The following is a 22235-nucleotide window of genomic DNA, read 5'->3' as shown; positions in this document are numbered from 1 at the left end:
GGTTCTCCCACAGTGCTGTTAGGAAGGGAATTCCAGGATTTTGACCCAGCGACGATGAAGGTGTGTGATCAGTAAGGAAGACATTAAATAAATCAAGTCTACAGGTGACAAAATACATGGATAAAGGTTTCAGCAGTGGTGGAAGTGAGGTGGGTGCTGTTGCAGTTAAAAATAAGAAATTTTGGTTGTGGATAGGAAGTGGGATTTGAAGCTGAACTCTGGGTTGAAGAAGACATGTTGGTGTAGAAGTACATTTTGGGGCGGTGGCGCAAAACGGGCACGGTATCGGATTGGCTGCCCGTTACGCGCCCCGTCTCGATATACATTTCCATTGACTTCGATAGATCTGAATATTGTACGACTGCTCAGGACAGATTTCTACCCCAATGATTCAGCCTGAGTGAGTGGGCAGGGAGAGGGATGGGGTCAGTGGCTGGGGAGTGGAGCTGATGCCCAGGAAGCGTTTAAGAAATGCCAGGGGGTAAAATTGGCAAAATGGGGGGTTAGCGAATCGGCGGACTGTTTTTGCACCATTTTGATTTCCATTGACTTCAATAGAAATCAGGTGGAGTGTAAAATGGGCTATCGCCTGGAACGAGAGGGTTGTCCTATGAGGAGAGATTGAGTGGAATGGGTCTATAGTCTCTGGAGTTTAGAAGAATGAGAGGTGATCTCATCGAAACATAGGATTCTGAGGGGGCTTGACAGGGTAGATGCTGAGAGGTTGTTTCCTCTGGCTGGAAAATCAAGAACTAGGGGACATAGTCTCCGGATAAGGGGTCGGCCATTTAGGACTGAGATGAGGAGGAATTTCTTCACTCAGAGGATTGTGAATCTTTGGAATTCTCTACCCCAGAGGGCTGTGGATGCTCAGTCATTGAGTATATTCAAGGCTGAGGTCAACAGATTTTTGGACTCTAGGGGAATCAAGGGCTATGGGGATCGGGCGGGAAAGTGGAGTTGAAGTCGAAAATCAGCCTTGATCTTATTGAATGGCGGAGCAGGCTCGAAGGGCAGTATGGCCTACTCCTGCTCCTATTTCTTATGTTCTTATGTTTTGCACTGCCGCCCGAGACCAGTTTCACCCCTATAATGTCTACAATGGGAGAAATGTTGGTTCTTACTGAATGGATGTGCCAAGATGTCTGAATGGCCTTTCCTCACCTTATCACATATCTGAGAAATGGCACAGAGCGTTTTACGTACAATGAATTGCTTTGAGGAGCAGGCACTGTTATGGGTGATTGTAGCACTCATTCTGGTCTCAGTGAGATGAATGGCCAGTTAATTTTGCTGGCGGTGTTTGGAGGAGGAATGTTGGCCGGACACCAGGACAACTTCCAGCTCTTCTTCGAATAGTACCATGGGATCTTTAGCACAAATCTGGACCTTTGGAAAAGGCAGGAAGGGACTTGGTTTAATGTCTCATCCAAAATACAGCAACTCCGGCAAAACAGTGCTCCCTCAGTGCCAGCCTAGATTGTATGCTCAAGTCCCAGAGTGCAGCTTGAATCCACAACTTTCCACATCTATATGTGTCATAATCTTTTGAAAGCCCCAGAGTGCTGTTTCTCATTTATCTAGGAGAGCTGAGATTCATGTGTGTCTGGGTATTTGCATCTAGTGGTACTTTCTGTAGTGGGTTGCATTGTTTGGGGGGGGGAATCGGGGATGGGGGGTGTTGTCCAATGGCACAAGAAAAATAAACTAAAAATGGAGCCTCACCAATGGCTTAGTAAATAAATGCACCACCAATTGGTGTGGTGCTGAGCCATATAGGTCTGAAGGTCCTAGGTTAGATCCTTATTCTGTGCTGAGTTGATTAATCTCAGTTGGAGTGGTAAAAAAAGGAAGACTTGCATTTATTTAGCACCTTTCACGACCTCAGATCGTCCCATAGCGTTTTACAGCCAATGAGGTACTTTTGAATTGTAGTCACTGTTATAATCATAGAATGATACAGCACAGAAGGAGGCCATTCGGCCCATCGTGCCTATGCTGGCTCTTTGAGAGGGCTATCCAATTAGTCCCATGCCCCTTCAAGTATTTATCCAATTCGCTTTTGAAAGTTATTATTGAATCTGTTTCCATCGCCGTGCATTCCAGATCACAACAACTCTCTGCGTAAAATATTTTTTCCTAATCTCGCCTCTGGTTCTTTTGCCAATTACCTTAAATATAGGAAATCAGCGGTCAATTTGCATGCAACAAGGTCCCACACACAGCAATGTGATAATGACCAGATAATCTGTTTTTAGTGATGTTGGTTGAGGCATAAATATTGGCCAGAACATCGGGGAGAACTCCCCAGCTCTTCTTCGAAATAGTGCCATGGGATCTTTTACGTCCATCTGAGAGGGAAGACAGGCCCTGGGTTTATTGTCTCATCCGAAAGACCACATCTCCAACAGTGCAGAACTCCCTCAGTACTGGGAGCGTCAGCCTGGATTTTGTGCTCAAGTCTCTGGAGTGGGACTTGAACCCACGACCTTCTGACTTGGAGGCGAGCAGTCGAGTTTCTGCAAATGGTCTGAGTGCAGGAGGGGAAAGATTGACCGGGATCCCCGCTCCTGGTCACTATCCAGCGATCCCTGTTGGAAGGTGTTCGTGCGTGGACGGCAGGTACGGACGGTGATTCCTGCGGTCAAATAGACTGCTGACGCTCACTGTCTGGGCTCACCCAGAGATTGGCCTCTGAGGTATCTAGAATGGCTCGCAACCGTGGAGTCAGAGCATCAGGAGATGAGAGGAGGGTAAGGGCCGGGGGGGTCGGGGGGAGGTGAAGAGAATGAAAGCTGCTCATGGGCTGTATCCTATAACTTTTAAATACTTGGAAAGCATAAATCTGAAGGTAATAAACACACCAAAAATAAATTGACTGTGTAAACATAGCATTTCTAGACGGCGTAACTGCTGTTGCAAGAATGTGGGTCATTGCCCACAGAGCCAGTACTCTGCCAGTAGCGACAGTGCCGAGCCCTAGATTCAATCCAGCTCTGTAAGCTGTGACAGGATGCAGCAGGATCATCAGGAAGGAGGTGACTGAGTCCTTACCGAGGCTTACACTGCAGGCATAGACCCTTACCGAAGAACGTCAGACCTGCTGCACTCCCAGGCAGTCCTAGTGAGTATTTACGACGAGTGAATTTATGGGCTAATCTTCTGGCTCTGGGTTAGTCATTTTCAAGGTGAGTCTGGGCACAATCAGCATTAAACGAAGCCATCCCTTCCTGCTCCCCATATATCAGATTATTATTAGGACATTTTGAAAAGCCATTATGGAGTTCTCCTTGAAGAAGTGTTTATGGGATTGTAATGTCAGTAAAACACATCTTTCCCACTACTGTATTGCGACTCTTTGGAGGCAACAGCAGCAGGCAGGGTAGGTCAGTGTTCCCTTAGGACTTCTGAGATCCATATCTAAGTACTGTTTGATGTGGAGATTTGTGTTCTCACTCACTGTGGTTGAATATGATTAACAAAACTCTTCTGGTTTTCATTTGTTTCTCTGCGGCTCACGCACATCGAATATATAAGCCTCTGTAGGTTGGAAATTGCCAGTTGACGATAATAGTGGCCAAACTCTTAATGTATTTGTAGGATGCTTTTCTTCTGTCGGCTATTTTAAGGGAGAGATTAACCCACTTATTTATAACAATGAGCTCAAGGCCCACTCCAGGAGTTGAGCACATAATCTAGGCTGACAGTCCAATGCAGTACTGAGGGAGCACTGCTCTGAGAAGTTGTCGTCTTTTGGATGAGACATTAAACCGAAGCCCCGTTCTGGCGGTTCGGCTGGAAGTAAAAGATCCCACAGAACTATTCGAAGAAGAGCAGGGAGTTCTCCCAGTGTCCTGGTCAATCAACATTCCTCCCTCAACCAACACAGCCCCAAAAAAGATAGATTAACTGATCAATCATTTCAATTTTCTCCTTTTGTGGGACCTTACTGTGTGCAATTGGCTGCTGTGTTATGCTATGTTAGTATTTACAGAGGATCCTTGGGAGTGTGTTGGTATTTACGGGGGTCCCCTAGAGTGTGTTAGTATTTACAGGGTGTCTCCAGGAATGTGTTAATATTTACAGAGGGTCCTTGGGAGTGTGTTAGTATTTACAGAGGGTCCCCTGGAGTGTGTTAGTATTTATAGAGGGTCCCCTGGAGTGTGTTAGTATTTACAGGGTGTCCCCAGGAATGTGTTTATATTTACAGAGGGGCCTCATGAGTGTGTTAGTATTTACAGAGGGTCTCTAGGAGTGTGTTAATATTTACAGAGCGTCCCTAGGAGTATGTTAGTATTTACAGAAGGTTTCTAGGAGTGTGTTAATATTTACAGGAGGTCCTCGGGAGTGTGTTAGTATTTATAGAGGGTACTCAGGAGTGTGTTAGTATTACAGGGGGTCCTCAGGAGTGTGTTAGTATTTACAGAGGGTCCCTAGGAGTGTGTTAATATTTACAGAGGGTCCCTAGGAGTGTGTTAGTATTTACATAAGCTTTCTAGGAGTGTGTTAATATTTACAGAAGGTCCTCGGGAGTCTGTTGATATTTACAGAGGGTCTCTAGGAGTGTGTTAGTATTTACAGAGGGTCTCTAGGAGTGTGTTGATATTTACAGAGGGTCTCTAGGAGTGTGTTAATATTTACAGAGGGTCTCTAGGAGTGTGTTGATATTTACAGAGGGTCCCCAGGAGTGTGTTAGTATTTACAGAGGGTCCTTGGGAGGTGTTGAAATTTACAGGGGGTCCCGGGAGTGTGTTGATATTTACAGAGGGTCCCGGGAGTGTGTTGATATTTACAGAGGGTCCCCAGGAGTGTGTTAGTATTCACAGAGGGTCCTTGGGAGTGTGTTAGTATTCACAGAGGGTCCCAAAGAGTGTGGTAGTATTTATTTACAGGGAGTCTCTGGGATTGTGTGAGTATTTACAAAGGATCCTCAGGAGTATGTTGGTAAAATATTAATAATTGCCACTACAAAAATGTCAAATGTGAAATTGCACTTTAAAAAAAATAAATCCATCTTTGTCCGGAATGGCCCACTCCCATGATTGAGGGACAAGGCGACACTGGGAAATATCTAGCTCTTCTACAAGGTCAAGACCCAGGAGACACCAGAAATGGAGTGGGCACTTGACCCTTCATGTAAATGACCCTGGGTCTGCGATTTGGGACAGAGTCAGGGCCGGGGCAGAATGGCAGGTGGAAGGCCTGCCCCAGCGCACTCCCAGTGACCAAGCGGGGCTCCAGGAATCTTGGGGCCACTCTATTTGTCGCATCTCGTGGCAGAGGCCTTAGAACAAGCCACTGCCCTCTCTGTTGTGGATGGTTTGTGGTGCATGGAGACTAAGAACTGTGAGGAGAAAAGAATAACTTTCTGTATGTAGCTTTTGATACTGAACAAATGAACATTAGTGACACTAAAAATGTGTCTGGATGCTATAATGGAAGAGTTAGGATCTTAGTGAGATGAGCCTTAATGGATAGCCTTTTCTCATCCTTGGCTTGTCTTATGTAACTCATTGAACATGTTCCAGGGAAGAGGTGACTGCACGTAATTTGAGCGGTAAACCTGGCAAAATGTGTCAACTAATCGTTGATTGGGATTATTCAGCCCAAACTGTTCTATTAATAGGACTGAAAATAAGAACATATATTTATAATACTCCTTTCACATTCTCAGGGCATCCAAAAGTAAATCCCAGCCAATTAAATATTTTTGAAATGTAGTCATTGTTGTTATTTGGAAAATGCAGCAGCCAATTTGCACACAGCAAAGTCCCACAAACAGCAATAAGTTGAGGGATCACTTATTTTGGTTTGAAGGATTGATGTTGGTCAGGACAATCCCTGTTCTTCTTCAAATATTGCTATGGGATCTTTTCATCCATCTGAGATGCCCTTTAACAGCATCTCCACCTATGCAGCGCTCCCTCACTTGCTACATTGAAATGTTAGCTTGGATTATGTGTTCAAGTCCTGGAGTGGGGTTTTGAACCTATGACCTTCTGGTTTAGTAGCAGGAGTCCTTTCACTGAGCCAAGGTTGACGCGTGTCAGATTGAAATTGTTTTTTTCCGAGGATGTGTGAGTACCAATCCATAAATCACAGACTGTGTTCTCCGCTCCCCAACAAAATGTAACGGGGAGCTGGATGATATAATGGGTCAGACACTGGTTCATCAATGGTGGCACCTGGATTCAAATCTAGCCTAGACTGATGGGATGAAAAATTCCCTTGTCTATTGTCCTTATGGATCCAACATGAAATGAGTTCGATCACTCTGAAACCACCTCCTAGTAGATTCCAGGATAAAGCTTCTCCTAACTCAGGAAGATCAGAGGATGGCTGATGTGGGAAATGGAAAAATGACACAATGCTGCAGTCAGGAACATCTTTCTGAGATTAGAGCTGAGGCACATTGTTGGGGCAGAACAGAGGGAGCTTTGCCCTTCATCTTTCTGCTATAGCTGACCTCGGAGTGTTTGATACTGGCATGGGGGGTGGTGGTAGTGGGGAGGGTATTTTCCTCCACAAAATTAGGCAGGATCATGGAAGAAACAGCTAGAAATTGGGACGGTGAAGCCGATTGCTGACCGGAATTTCCCTCTCCCTGCTAGGAGTGCCACTGCCCGCTCCTTCCCTGCTCGCCACGTGTTTGGATGCGGACTGAGATCCTCAGTGGATTTTCCTCCTTTCCCGCCGCAGATACTGCCGCTTCCCCGGGGGCTGCCATGGGGAAGGTGGCGTTGGACCCTGGGAAACGGTGGGAACGGCCCTGAGATGCCCCATTGTAGGGAGAGAGCCTTGCAGCGACCTCCTCTACCTCCATTTTGCCCCCAACACTAACCTGTTGTAGGCCCCAGACTCAGCTGAGGCTCGGAGCAGCGATGCTGGGATTCTGCTGCTTTGCTCTGGCGGGCTCCATCTCGAATGATGGGAATCCCGCTGGGAGCCCACTGTGCATACTGAAGGAGCCCCCGGGGCTTGGGCAGATACGGAAGGAGCCCCCGGGGCTTGGGCAGATACGGAAGGAGCCCCCGGGGCTTGGGCAGATACGGAAGGGCTGACGGAAGACCCGCCCTGACGGAACTCAACCCCCAAAGAGGAGGGAATCTCCCCACCCTGGTTTTCTGAAATCGGACAGATCAGCACAGACCGGGGATTGAACCGTGGACATCCATGGTCTGTATAGCTCGGTAACCTCCCCCTCAGATGGCGCATTCACCCACCAAACTATGGGGAAGCTCCTGCCTCTGAGTTTCGATGGGACAACGCACTTCTTCCCTGCTACATGTCTAACACCGAGCCACAGAGTCCCAGATGTACACCCCTTCCAAGCCTCAGGAGACAGTAGACCCAGGGCTGGAGGGACGTGATCGGCTGGTAAGACGGCCAGCAGTTGTGCCCATCAATCACTATTCCTGAAGGAAGCTGATTAGAAGCCCCCAGCTAATATATTTTGAAGAAAACATTTATTAACTCAATACAAATCTCGTTCATATCCCCCCCCCGCCGCCCCCAAGTGGGGATGGTGATGTCTGGCATGTAACACTGCAGCAAGGATTGTGGATTCTTTTTTTTTTGCAAAGTAAGACATTGTCAAAGATTTGAAATGTGCAGCCGATGCCTTGAAGTGACATTGTGATTGATAACTCGCTAAAGATGCTACTTTCAATAGAAATTCTAATCTCCAATTCTTCTTCCTTTTTTTTTTATCTTCCAGATGAATCGACCCATTCAGGTGAAGCCTGCTGACAGTGAGAGTCGAGGAGGTAGTTGTCTTCATTACTCCATAGCTTCCTTCTTTGCTAATTATAACTGATAGTTTATCGAGGGGGAGATATCAGTCACTGGGAAAATCGGTGACTTCCTTAATATTCTAATTAGACAATGACTGAAGTAAATTTAATGTGTTGGGTTGAGTGTGGATTTAATGCTTGCACTATCAACGGCTCTTTTCTTTCAGTTTTCTCCTCCCCCCCTCCTCTGCTGGAGGTGCAGACTCTCGTTGGGATACGAGACTGCAGAGGCACCATCAGCCCTCCAGTACATCGCCCCATTGCCCACTCTTCCAGGCTTTTTGTCCATGGGAGGGTGTTATAGGGGTGCACTGCTCACCCCTCACCCCACTGTCCTTATCTAACGTCCACTCCTTGCCACAGGAATCGCCGGATAGCAATCGGGAATGTAGACCGTGGGTTATTCCCTCCCCCAAAACCAAGGACGCTGAGAACAATCGTAGCACCCCAACCGTTGCCAGAATTGAGGTCAGCTAGCTCAGCAGAGTGGAGATCAAATATGGAACCTTCCCATCGTGCACTGTTCAGTACTGCAACGGGAAGTGCGTTTACCCACTGAGCCGCTGGAGCAAACCGTGTCTTTATTAATGGTGAATACCTGGCTGACGTGCTTTATTGTTGGCAGCGTGGAAATTTTGGGGCAAAGTGAGTTTGTGGTCCATCACCATGGTAGCTGTATCTGCTGGGGTTTGAGTGCTATGACACGTTACTCATATTTAATATTAATTTTTAATTAAACTTAATATAAGGTTTCAAATTGGGGCTCCATCGATGGTTCCGTGGAGCGTTTTGGGATGGTTTTCTCGCTAATATATGCACAATATAAATGCAAGTTGTTGTTGTTGGTTCAGTCAGTGAAAGCTACTATAGCATCTTAGAATCATATAGCACAGAAGGAGACCGTTCGGCCCATCGTGCCTGTGCCAGCTCTTTGAAAGAGCTATCCAATTATTCCCACTCCCCACCCCGTCCTGCTCTTTCCCCGTAGCCCTGAAAATTTTTCCTTTTCAAGTATTTATCCAATTCCCTTTTGAAAGTTACTATTGAATCTGTTTCCACCACCCCAGTGTAGATCTACGGTATACAGGAACACTCCAGTTTTAACCCCGGGCCTGCGTTGAGTTAGCTGATCTCAGATGTGTTGGCGATAGGGATGATACAACTGGCTTCACTGCTGCTGGGCTTGGGAAGGGGAAATGTTACAGGGTCCTGGTTGCTACGTAGTGACCCCTGCTGAACAAATGCTCATGTGTGGAGGTAGGGTGAGGACAGGACTGTGTTTGGCCCAGATATTTATTTCCGCCCATGGCCAATTAGCCTGCCCACACTCACAGCGGGCAGTGCCCCCCTCCCTTGGAGGGGGAATCCCCCCAACCCCGGAGCTCGCTGGTGGACTTATCTTGTGCTGGGGAACATTCCCGCGGGTCCCCGGCAGCAGCCACCTGCCGCTTGAATTCCCACTCCTGCTCGCTTACCAGGCCGTGATTCCTTCGGGAGTCCGATCTTCTAGATGTAAATGGGGCCCCCGCAGCTGACATCGCTCCAGGCCTCAGCTTGTCGCTCGCCCAGGCCCCACCCCCCCATCAATCCCGCCTCGAGTTAAAATCGAGGTCGATGGGTTGAATAGCTTCTTTCTGTGGTGTGGTAGGTGTGGGAAGTGTGAATAACTCACTGGTGCAATAGGGAGCTCTTCTTTGGTTGAGGCGGAGGCACATCGTTGGGTTGAAGCAGAGAGAGCTTTACATTAATTGTGCCATACCAGACCTGCCTTAATATAATTCACCTTCCTCACATTTCATCTGTAGTCTTGGGACATTTTTCTGGGTGCCCAGACTGGGAAGTATCCAATTCCACAGCACCATCTCGATGAGCACAAAAATTCACGCACACACAAAAATATTATTGAGATAAGTTGTTTGCGTGTTATTAGCAACAGCATCAAATGTGATTCTTTTGTTAAAACCTTGAACTTGGCAGGTTGGCTTCTTTAAATCAATAGTATTCTCAGAGTAAAGAGGCCGTGTAGTGAACTCTGGAGGTGTAAGTCTGAAAGTGCTAGTCACGACACTTGTTATAATAACTACATAAAATTCTGCCTTGTTTAGGAAGATATATTAACAGATACTGTGCCCTGGATGTATTTTCCCATTTGGATGTGATTGTTGTTTTACTGTTCTGATTTATTCGATGATTGAAGAGAGCTCTTAGATTTAATTTCAGATTCTTTCCTTACAATATGAATGTCAGTGTATGTGCATCTTCAGCACCCACTATAGAGGGGGGGGGAAGATGGGTCGCTGGTTGGCAACATGGAGGGGGACGCTTCTGGGCCCTGAAAGTTGCAGTTTTGAAAGGGTTTGTCCCCTCCTTGTAAGCGGCCTGATTGAACAATGTGGGACAGGCAGTTCCTGGGACCTTCCAGGCCAGGGACCTGGCCTGGAGACCTTGTTAGGACCCCCAGTTCTGTCCCAACGATGACCTGGATGCTGGACCCTGCTGGGTGGAAAGGATGTGAGAGTCGCAGGAATTCCATTGGGGGAGAAAGTCCTCCCACCAGTCCCGCCTCCCGTGACATCAGGGGCCATATTTGGGATGGACAGAAGTTCTGCCCGCCTCAGGCGCCATTGCAGATTGTCGATTGGTCCTCTCCTGGGTGCAGACCCACCATTTCTGGGTCCCACCTGACTTTCCTCCGCCTCTGCCGAGCTCTCGGGCGATTTACGGAGAGATTGCGTCTCAGGCCCCAAAGAAACTCTGGGGCAGAGTGTTTAACTTTTTTATTTTGAATTTTATGGTGTTTACCTGTATGTAAAAAAAAAATTTGCATTTATACAGTGCCTTAACACATCTCAGAAACATCTCACATACTATGAATTACTTCAGCGTGCAATGACTGTTGTGTGTAAGCAAACTTAAGAGCCATAGAGTTCATATGGTAATAAAACTGCTCCTGATTTTTGAGTAGCTTCATTACTGTAATATTAGGGTTTGTTTCAACATTGTGGTGTATGAGTTGAAATTTTTTTTTAAATGGTTGTCCCAGGTAGATTGGAATTTCCCTGGACCTCCGTCCCCTCCCCAGGAAAGAAATTTCTTTTCCTTATCCTTCAGTCCAACTATGCCGCTCAATGAATTCATAAATTGGTGGATAAGAGGCCGGTATTTTCTATATTATAAAATGTCAGTCTCGTCCGGATTCTTATTCTTGAGGCAGGGGTAGATTCGACGCAACGTTGTGTTCGGGAGCTCTGTACCAGAAGACTGCAAAGCAAATCCAGTGATGGATACGGAAAGCATCTGAGGAAGCCAGTGGGGAAACTACAAAGAAGTGGGGAGAAAAAACGGGAAGATTTTCCTTTAAAAAATGAGATTACAAATTGTACTTATTGCCAACAGCATATTTGGTTGTGCAGCTGTGCTGCGAGTTGTACGGTAGCAGTTACCAGCTGTAAATTAGGGAGGGAATAAAAACCAGATAGCTTTATTCAGTCGTGGGAGGTGACAGGATGGAAAGAATCAGGCATGGCCTTTCAAATTGACCTTCCAGTTCCAGTGAGAAGTCCTTATCACTGCGCTTGCTTTTTGGTCATCATTTGACGGGACAGAATCATCCAGAGCTGCTTTGTTCATGATGTGGTTCTGTGGGGTGTTATTCTCCACTTTTTTCCCTTCTGTAGCCTTTGAGCAGTGCGATGATTTATTGTTGTTGAAAGCCCGAGAGGACAAAGTAAATTAGTTTTTTTTTTCTTTGTGAGGTTGAGGCAGGCAAACACAGCTTGAGCTCAGACAGCTAGGGGTCTACAGCAAAGCTTTTATATCTTAAAACTGATAGAGATTTCCTCGTGTCCTGTCCCAGAGAGGCTTTTTCTGTGCTAGGCTGCTTGTTATATACCAGCCGGCAGCCAGTGCTGTCACTTCTTACATACAAAGGGAGATTGTAAAGTTGGAAAGTGTTCTGGGGCTGTGCTTAGTCATCATATTATTTTTGTTTCTTACTCTCTTTTTGGTGAACATTTGTACTTGTTGAATTTCGGTTTTGTGAATGCTGACTCAAGGAGTATCTTTTCCATTTTGAATTCAGTGGCGTTGCTAGGCATTGAGATTGGCTGAGTGTGGAATAAACCTATCCCAAGCTCCAACGCTCAGAATTAGAAGCAAATTGGAAAATGTTAAGTAGGGGCTAACGATTTGTGCAAAATGAAGATACCCACATCACAACTTGGGCTTCCTTGAGCTTGTATTCAAAGCAAAAAAGCACTTTTCACAAGCAGACCACGTCACCTATAAGTTAAAACCTGTGCCATTAGGCTGTGAATGAGATTGTGGACATAGGAAGAGCAGCAACCCTTTAATTATGGGACAATGCAGCAGAGACCACATGGGTTGCCTGCCATGCTCCCTTGATAACTCCAAAAGGTGGCAAATGCCATACTGTTGGAGCATTATTTTCAGGTTAACAAAAAATAACTAGATTTATTTACACAGAAGAAGAAAAATATAGGAAGCTATTGATCATACAGGGAAAACAATAAAGATTGAACCCATTCACGAGTATCTACTATGTTCAGAATGTGCTGTAAGATGATAATCTGCGAGACTTTTGGACAAAACTGACTTTTGTAGACTTCCCGCTGTGATGTTTGTCCGTGGATAAGGGGCAAGAAGTCCAAACGTCAAACTGATAATTGAGCTTGAAGCTGACTTGAAGTTTGATCAGCTATGGCAATGCTTTTATGCCAAAGGGAGTCTTACATTTCACAGCTGTTAATGTTGAGACATTAACCATCTTCCTCTCGGGTATATCCCAAATGTATCGGCCAAAAGAGATAGTGGAGGTAATTTTGACTTTGGTTGATAGTGTAAAATGGGCGATATTTGATCAACCGCCCGTTATATAACTCTTCTGATTTTTTTCTCTCTCATACGAACAAATTGAAAGGACCATCGAGCCTGCCCCACATCATGATGGCTGGATCATCATGGTTAAACACTTCTTCCCTCCCTCACCCCTGCAGCCATGTAATCTCCTGGGAAAGGCAAAAAAACAGAGAAAAAACCCAGGGCCAATAAGAGAAAAAATACTCTGGAAAATTCCTCTCCGACCCTCTCAGGGATCGAAACCAGCCCAGGAGATCACACGGACCAAGTGTTATTTATGAAGACACTTACCTTCTATATTTTGCAATCTCTGCCCCAGTCAGGAACCAGTCCAGCTCCCTCTTGAAGGCATAACCACTCTCTCTATCTCTCTATCTCCCTATCTCTTTCTCTATGGAGAGAGCGAGAGAGATGCATTACAGATTTAAAGTAATTGGCAAAAAAACCAGCGGGGAGATGAGGTGAATTTTTTTTTAATGCAGCGAGTTGTTATTATCTGGAATGCATTGCCTGAAAGGGTGGTGGAAGCAGATTAAATAGTAACTTTCAAAAGGGAATTGGATAAATACTTTAAGGGGAAAAATTTTCAGGACAATGGGGAAAGAGCAGGGGAGTGGATAGCTCTTTCAAAGAGCAGGCATAGACACAATGGGCCGAATGGTCTCCTTCTGTGCTGTGTGATTCTTTGATTCTATGAAAGGTGCAATTTTAACTCACGGGTGGGAAGCTGGTCACCTGACTGGGAGCCTTCATGGGAGGTCTGGCCGATATTGACTGTTGGGTTTCATTTACATCCCATCCACCCAAAACGGGGGTAAAGAGACAGCTGGCAAAGATCCGGCACACAGATTTGCCAGGTGGGGGGTGCGGATAGGCAGGGTCTCATGGGTGGGCAGCGGGGGATCTCTAGGGCAGCGGGGGCACTCCTGCTCTTCCTGGCCCCACCAACCTACCTTTTGGGGGAGCCTCCGCTTCTTCCCCGACATGTTTTACTGAGCGGGCGTCTGCCGCGGGCATCCCCGCTTGGCACGCGGTTAAATGCCAGTGCTCTCCAGGCTGGCCTCCTACCTTCCGCCCTCCGTAAACTTGAGCTCATCCAAAACTCTGCTGCCCCGTATCCTAACTCGCACCAAGTCACCGTTCACCCATCATCTCTTGGACCTCAAGGGAACATGGGTTCCTCCCACTATCCCAGGCCCCAAATGATAGAACTTGGACAACCAGTTCAATTCAGGTCACTTAACTCCAAATTCAGCACCACTTCCCTCATATAGCGATGGTCGAAATGCCATTGCTCTAAATACAAGGCACTGTTCACAGTTGCTAAACACTTTAGGAAATCAGAAGTGGCTTTAATTACAGTGGAAATCAATGGAAGGGGAGGTGGTCGTGGCAAACAGCCTCTTTGTGCAATCTACAGGTTTTAGTCGTTCAATCACGTAAGGTAGATACGTAGAGTGGATAGCAACTGCGGCTCCCGGGAGCCAGTGTAAGAAAGGCCACTCTTACAGATTCTAACTCAAGATGTCACGTGTCACCTGCCCTAAAATACAAATAAAAAAAACCCTCGAGTTAATCTGCGTTCACATACCAAGGAATGACCTTCTGCACTGTGAGGGAAAGTGTTGCCTTTGGTTAAAGAAAGGACAGCAGAACACTACAGAAATGTTGTTTTTTTTCCTTGCAATTGCACACACCATTCCTTCCCCCTTCCCCATAAGACAGAAGATTAAATCTGTATTTTGTGCTGATCACGGGGGAGGGATGTCAGTCGGTGGTGTGGAATGGAACACTCACCCAGTGTCACCACCGGGTATTCTCAAGTCAGCTGCAGATCGAAGTTCGTTCTATTTTGCCAGAATAGTTTGCTACCACTCCCAAGCTCAGAAAAGCATCACTTCTTACAACAGTCCGACATTTCTCCATTTCCCACACCACCCACCTTAATGGCCTTCCTGAGTGAGATTGCCGATTTAATGTTACAAGTTTTTTTTTTATTCGTTCAAGGGATCAGGGCGTCGCTGGCGAGGCCGGCATTTATTGCCCATCCCTAATTGCCCTTGAGAAGGTGGCGGTGAGCCGCCTCCTTGAACCGCTGCAGTCCGTGTGGTGAAGGTTCTCCCACAGTGCTGTTAGGAAGGGAGTTCCAGGGTTTTGACCCAGCGACAATGAAGGAACGGCGATATATTTCCAAGTCGGGATGGTGTGTGACTTGGAGGGGAACGTGCAGGTGGTGTTGTTCCCAGGTGCCTGCTGCTCTTGTCCTTCTAGGTGGTAGAGGTTTGGGAGGTGCTATCGAAGAAGCCTTGGCGAGTTGCTGCAGTGCATCCTGTGGATGGTGCACACTGCAGCCACAGTGCGCCGGTGGTGAAGGGAGTGAATGTTTCGGGTGGTGGATGGGGTGCCAATCAAGCGGGCTGCTTTATCTTGTTATTGCCAGTGATATTGTTGTGCCAACATCTAACTGGTACTAGATTCCTCTCTCTGCTGTTCTAATGCAATAAGTGTTGATCTGTTTTAAAATATATTTTATTTTGGCAACGGTAGTTGCCACCCTTTGGTGTGAGTTTGTTCTGAATCACGTATAGTGGTGCCTGCCGCCTCTAGGAACTGGTTGAGACTGCCGCAAACTCACTTCAGATAACAGCTGGCACAGAGAGAAGTCTATCATCCTGTCAGGCTGGGCTGGACTCAAGCCCAGATGCCAGTGACTAAAGGGCAGTATGCTAACCCACTGTGCCATGCGGTCCCCTTCATATCTTACACTACTATTTAATAGATGTCCTCAATTTTATGTGCAGTACAGTTTAATCTCCCGTGGCATTTTCTAGTTTACTCCTTGCACCATCCCCCCTCCTGTTTCCTGGCTCTTACGCATCCCCGATTTCCATCGCTCCACCATTGTTGGCCGTGCTTTCGGATGCCTAGGCCCTAAGTTCTGGAATTTGCTCCCTAAACCTCTCCGCCTCTCTACCTCTCTCTCCTCCTTTGAGAGGCTCCTTAAAAACTACCACTCAGACGAAGCTTTTGGTCATTTGTCCTAATTGCTGTTCATGTGGCTCGGGTTCTTGTTTGATAACACTCCTGTGAAGCGCCTTGGGACATTTTACTATGTTAACGGTGCTATATAAATGCAATTTGCTGTTGCTGTGTTCACAAACAGGATAGGTCACCTTTCCTAGGCCTTTCTACCAATGGCTCTCTGAAGCCTGAATGCAAGGAGGTGGAGGTTGGTGGTCTGGGGAATTCCTTCCCTTCTTGTAGGCCAGTGACCAGCCTCTGCTTAGTGCTACCCTGGAGGTTTAGACGTAGATCAGGAGCAGAGGATACTCTGTGAAATGCCTTTGTAAATTTTTCTTTGTTAAAAGCCCTATATAAATGCCATGTTGTCGGTATTACACAGAAGACAGCAGCTGTATCTAATTCTTAGCTCAAATTCACTTTTATTGTCTCATCTACTCAGTGAAAACAATTTTTAAATGTGCTGTTTTTCTTGTATGTGACATTAATGCTCTGGGGAGATTGCTAACGGGCTTTTCTTGCCAGAAGATATTGTTGGGAGATTACCTGCTGCTGATAGACAAAAAAGAAGCTGGTAATGCACATTTGCTTTAAAAAAAACAGATCCTATTAACACAAAATTCTCCTCTGTTTATTCAGTTTCCTTCCCATTTCTCCCCTCCTCTCCTGAAGGCGCCAACTCAGGCTGAATTATGGTTACACAGATGCCACCTGCCCTCTGGTACCTTGCCCAAGTGGCCATAAATCATAGCAAAGCCAAGTGTCGCCAGACTATTCAGCTGTGGAGGGCATCTTCCCCCCAAGCCCTGCGATTGCTGAAACCAATCGCAGTGACGCTACTGTCGCCCTAACTGAGTCCTGCAAACTCAGCACAGAACTGTAAGTGAACTTTGTCCCTTCCTGGAACGTATAAGAAAACACAACATGGGCCCTCCAAACCATCGGGGAACTTCCCCAGTCTTCAACCACCTTTTGCCATTTTTTGTGAATGTTGCGCCCATCAAGCGAATCATGCTGGTGCTGGGGAGATGGGCACACTTTTCCATTTTGGGCATCCAGTGTCAACATCAAACAATTCCGGGTCAGATACAGCACTTGTGAAGAGCTTGTTTTGAGAGTAGATGCACCTCCTGCTGTGGCACTGAGCCACATAGAAGAGGAAGACTCAAGGTTAAATCCTGGTCTGTGCCGAATGAGTTGATCTTCGCCAGGGCACCAGAGTGGGGCATTACAATTGGTCGTTGTGCCACCAGGCTAGGGGAAGGAAAAATGAAATCATCCAGGGTTCCCATTCCTGATTTATTATGCGAGAACCCCCCCCTGCTGGAAAGTGTGAAGACCGGAAAGGGGGAGACGATTTTTGGGTTGCTGCGGTAACCGGGCGACCGCTCCACCCACCCGATCGGCGGACATTCTTGGTGGTCGGACCTCAGTACGTGCGGCCGGCGTGCTGCGAGCGTAGAACGGGCACTGCGAGCCGCCCCGCCGGTCCAGGGGAAGGCGGGAAAATCGGCCCCCTCCTCCTGGCCCCTGCAAAAAAATAGAAAGAGGCAAAGAATTTAGCCATTTACGGAAAGACCTGCAGCGGTCCCTTTAAGGACCGCTAGTTAGGTCACTCCGCACCAGGGACCAATGGGCGCATTGCTTCACGTAAATCACGTTGGGGGTCCGACAATGGACCAAAGAAGGAGACATTTCGACAGGTGACCAAAAGCTTGGTCAAAGAGATAGGTTTTAAGGAGCGTCTTAAAGGAGACGAGAGAGGTTTAGGGAGGCAGAGGGAATTCCAGAGCTTGAGGCCTAGATGGCTGAAGGCACGGCCGCCAATGGTGGGGTGCAGGGATAGAGGGATGCACAAGAGGCCAGAATTGGAGGAACGCCAAGTTCTAGGAGGATTGTAGGGCTGGAGGGGGTTACAGAGATAGGGAGCGTTTGCACCGTGTGAGGTTTCCACACATCTTTTGCCGAAGTTACAATCGGGAGAATCTCCACGGAAACTCAGACTTGATTTCGTTAAATCCTAAATTTGATGAGATTCATCCAGACTCAAGCAAACTGAATAACAAAATAAACACCAGAGAGCAGGTGGAGAATCATATTAAAGGGCAGCTGAAGATGACTAATCGCAATGAGATTTTTTTTAAATGCAATTAATGGAAATCGATATGATGTTCGAATTGATCAGCCCTGTGCTAATTTTAACATCACAGCACCCAAAAGATCTGTCATACTTGCTTATCAGTAACTAGAATACAGGCACCTGCGTTTGGGAATGTTCACATCTCCCCCCCCGCTGCAGGGGCAGAATCAATTCCAGTAATCAATGACTGGCGGCTGCTTTAAGAAAGCCATGCGGAGAGGAAGAAAGTGTTGCGAGAGACTGCATCTAGTACCCCAGGAACTGCACAAGATGCAGAGCAGATCTCATCGTCCTGTCTCCAGACAGGCTGAGTAAATACGCCAGATGGCTTGAGAGACGAGGGCAGGTCACTGGGACTGAAAAGTAATTTTCAGAGCGCGTGCCTTTGCTGCCTTCGAGATATTCTGTCCGATAGTTTAATCCCAACTGTCCTGCAGTCAGGTCATTGTAAAACTGGCAAGGTTGTTAAAAGACTGTGATAGTTTGGGAACTTTTTGATAAACAAATTTGATTTTTTTTTTCAATGCCTTTCCTCTCCTGAAGGTACTGACTCAACAACAACAATTTGCATTTATCTAGCACCCCTAAGGTCGTAAAACGTCCCAAGGCGCTTCACAGGAGTGTAATCAGACTTGTGCTCGGGTATGTCTGCACAGGTTCTACCAGAACATGAGATACCTCACCCGAGCTTCTGTTCTTCATGTATGAATATAGAGTGTGGCTGTTGGTGGGCTGTTCAACCAGGGACAGGCATCACAATCATGCCCAAGCCTGCCTTCACACATGCACAATTTCCAGCAGGTCCGCAATAACAATTTTTAATGGTTTATCTCCCTAGCCTCGCCCCCTCCCTATCCCTGCAACCTCCTCCAGCCCTACAACCCTCCGAGATCTCTGCGCTCCTCCAATTCTGTCCTCTTGTGCTTCCCTCTCTCCCTTCCTCTCTCCATTGGCAGATGATTTTTTTTTCCCCCTTCCCTAGCCTGGAGACACAATGGCCAAATGTAATGCACCCTCTGGTGCCCTGACTAAGATCCATTCATTCAGCACAGACCAGGATTTAATCTTGGGCCTTCCTATTCTGTGTGGCTTAGTACCACACTGGGCTGTGCATTTCCCCCTACACCATTGGCAGATGCCATTTCAGCAAATTCAAAAAAAAGATTTGATCTCAGGAACACTAGAAATGAGCAGAGTAGTTTCTCCAGATTTCAGCTTTTGAAGACCCTTTGGTGTTAGAAAGAAAGAACATGCATTTATATAGCGTCTTTCACAACCTCAAGACGCCCCAAAGTGCTTTACAGCCAATGAAGTACTTTTGAAGTGTAGTCACTGTTGTGATGTAGGAAACGCGGCAGCCAATTTGCACACAGCAAGATCCCACAAACAGCAATGAGATAGTGACCAGTTAATCTGTTTTTAGTGATGCCGGTTGAGGGATAAATATTGGCCAGGACACCGGGGAGAGCTCCCCTGCCCTTCTTCGAAATAGTGCCATGGGATCTTTTACGTCCACCTGATGTTTGGTTTAACGTCTCATCCTAAAGGTGGCATCTCTGACAGTGCAGCGCTCCCTCAGTACTCCACTGGGAGTGTCAGCCTGGATTATGTGCTCGAGTCTCTAGAGTGGGACTTGAACCCACGACCTTCTGACTCAGATATCCACTGAGCCACGGCTGACATCGTAAAGTGTTCCCCAAAGTCTTAACCTGACGGAGGGCCATTGAGTGATTGGATCTGTACTCAACACTCCTGAGAAATTCAGATGCAATCTCCCCCACCCCGTGACTAAACTGATTAGATTGGATGCAAACTTTCTTCATGGTTTGCCTAGATTGCTGGAGAGCACATGCATGGACATCACTAAACCCTCCCCGGGGATAGGATGCATATTATGTCATTGGACTGAAGATTGTTCAGGCACCAATGGTCTACCAGGGATCAGGCATATATCTCCAACCATCCCTTCTTTGACTGTCTATGCCATCAGAGATTGAATGTGGACATATTGGGGGAGGAGAGGACTTTCAGCTGCTGGCCGTCCATTTCTTGCTTTAGAAATGGGCGACCGGCAGAGAAAAATCTAGTGGGGACCATTTGCCCACCTGATTCAATTGTCAGTCAGGCCTTTAAATAGACACCCAGCAGCACGCCCACTATTGTGTGCTGGGCGTCCATTCGACGGCCTGCTTGAAACATGTGGGAGGCTATTTAAGTTTACAAAGTTTACAAACTTAAATAGTTTACAAATCCGGTGTCCTACGCCAATTGTAGGATCCTGATTGCAATTTTCACGGAGAAATGGGCAGAGCATGCGAAATGACTGCTAGTCCTAGATTTGCCTGGCGTTAGGCAGCCTAACCAGTGCTTCATAAAGGCCCCAAAAGAACCTTCCAGCCAGTTGGTTCTCATTTCTCCCTGGGATCTGCACCTCTCCCCCCAACAGGCCCTACCCTCCGACTGGCTCTGTGCAGAATCCAGCTGATTTTCCGCTGTACCTAACCGGCGAGCTGCAGTGGAGCGCCCATTTGCCGCCTGCAGCTCATGGTCAATATTTAAATGAGGTCCGCACCTGACTGTGGGCATGGGCGGGCGCACAGCCAATATTGCGCCTGTTTTGGGCCCGACTTGAAAATCTCTCCCATAGTATAAATTTCTTACCCTCTCACCAAAGATTGAAGACTTGGCACCTATTTCTTCACCATTGGCGGCCGTGCCTTCAGCTGCCTAGGCCCTAAGCTCTGGAATTCCCTCCCTAAACGTCTCTGCCTCTCTAACTCCTTTAAGACGCTCCTTAAAACCTACCTCTTTGTCCAATCTTTTGGTCACCTAGCCTAATATCTCCTTATATGGCTTGGTGTCAAATTTTGTTTGATAATCACTCCTGTGAAGCGCCTTGAGATGTTTTACTACGTTAAAGGCGCTATATAAATGCAAGTTGTTTGAAATCGTGTTTGACAAATCTATTCGAGTTTTTTGAGGATGTAACTAGCAGGGTCGATAAGGGGGAACCAGTGGATGTAGTGCATTTGGATTTTCAAAAGGCATTCGATAAGGTGCCATACAAGAGTTGTTACACAAGATTAGGGCTTGAGGAACGTCTTAAAGGAGGAGACGTAGAGAAGTGGAGAGGTTTAGGGAAGGAATTCTGGAGCTTAGGGCCTAGGCAACTGAAGGCACAGCCACCAATGGTGGAGTGAAGAAAATCGGGGATGCGCAAGAGGCCAGAATTGGAGGAACGCAGAGATCTCGGAGGGTTGGAGGAATTTACAGAGATAGGGAAGGAAGAAGCCATGGAGAGATTTGAAAACAAGGTTGAGAATTTAGTTTTTCTTAGAATAAGAAAATTGTAAACAATTTCACAACACCAAGTTATAGTCCAACAATTTTATTTTAAAATCCACAAGCTTTCGGAGGCTTCCACATTCCACCTGAGGAAGGAGGAAGCCTCCGAAAGCTTGTGGATTTTAAAATAAAATTGTTGGACTATAACTTGGTGTTGTAAAATTGTTTACAATTGTCAACCCCAGTCCATCACCGGCATCTCCACATAGAATAAGAAAGGGGGAGGATATTATAATGACCATCATAGCTCATCCATTTGAACACCAATGACCATAATGGATAAAGAAGATGGCATTGTAAATGCACACTTCTCAGTGCCCATGCTGATCCTGTTTTTTTTAAATATGGTTGGCGACCTCTGAACCTTACACATCAAACTCAAAATGGCCACGCTGGGCCCAAGCCAAGTGTTCAATTCCATCCGTTGTTCACCCCTGTTCTCCTGAGACAGTCAGACAGGTATAATATGCAGGCTCCTCCTAAAACTTATCATGCACTTTTTTCAGAGAAGTACAGTCTGAGAGAATGACACATAGGTTTGATTCTTAATAGCTTAAATTCCAGCGACTGAAGGCTCGAAAGAGTAATGTCTCTTTACGATAAATTTGATCACAGAAAATGTCAATAAAACTATAGGATTTGAGGCTGCCGAGGGGACTGTAAAATCACTTTTGTGACATTTAGAATAAATCTTTTCAAGGAAAGTATTCCTTACGGACCGGCCCCTTGAAAAATGTCCCCCTGGAGGTCTCTTCAGAGAAGAATAATTACGGAGTGTAGTGTCAGCGTGCCTGGGCCTCCATGGGACAATGCATCCCATCATCCTCACAACCTGAAAAAAAAAACACGGAATAGTTTCACTTAATGATTCTAGTATCAGACAAGAAGTGTAAGTTCTGGGCAAGAACAAATTATTTAAACCTTTGCATTCTGGTCACATATTTCACCAAATTTATGTATAAGTTTTAGGATACTATTTTTTGATGTCTTTTTTTTTTAATGCTCGTCAAGGTGAGGGTTGTCAGTGCTGGGAAATCGAATCCTTTACTGCTTTTATG

The 22235-nt window shown here is 46.4% G+C and overlaps 1 protein-coding gene across 2 annotated transcripts in view; it reads left to right on the top strand.

The window, feature by feature from the left end:
* LOC137299580 (CUGBP Elav-like family member 4) overlaps positions 1 to 22235 on the top strand; it is a 314894-nt gene that overhangs the window by 160114 nt on the left and 132545 nt on the right. For both annotated transcript variants that reach the window (XM_067968429.1, XM_067968428.1), the window contains exon 3: positions 7718 to 7766. In XM_067968429.1, the coding sequence (XP_067824530.1) occupies positions 7718 to 7766 (49 nt within the window). The remainder of the gene's footprint in view (positions 1 to 7717; positions 7767 to 22235) is intronic.

The sequence above is a fragment of the Heptranchias perlo genome, chromosome 29 (genome assembly GCF_035084215.1).
Source record: "Heptranchias perlo isolate sHepPer1 chromosome 29, sHepPer1.hap1, whole genome shotgun sequence".
In the NCBI taxonomy this organism is placed as follows: Eukaryota; Metazoa; Chordata; class Chondrichthyes; order Hexanchiformes; family Hexanchidae; genus Heptranchias; species Heptranchias perlo.
The sequence above is the reverse complement of the archived record's forward strand: the minus strand, read 5'-3'. Positions and strand labels throughout refer to the sequence as shown.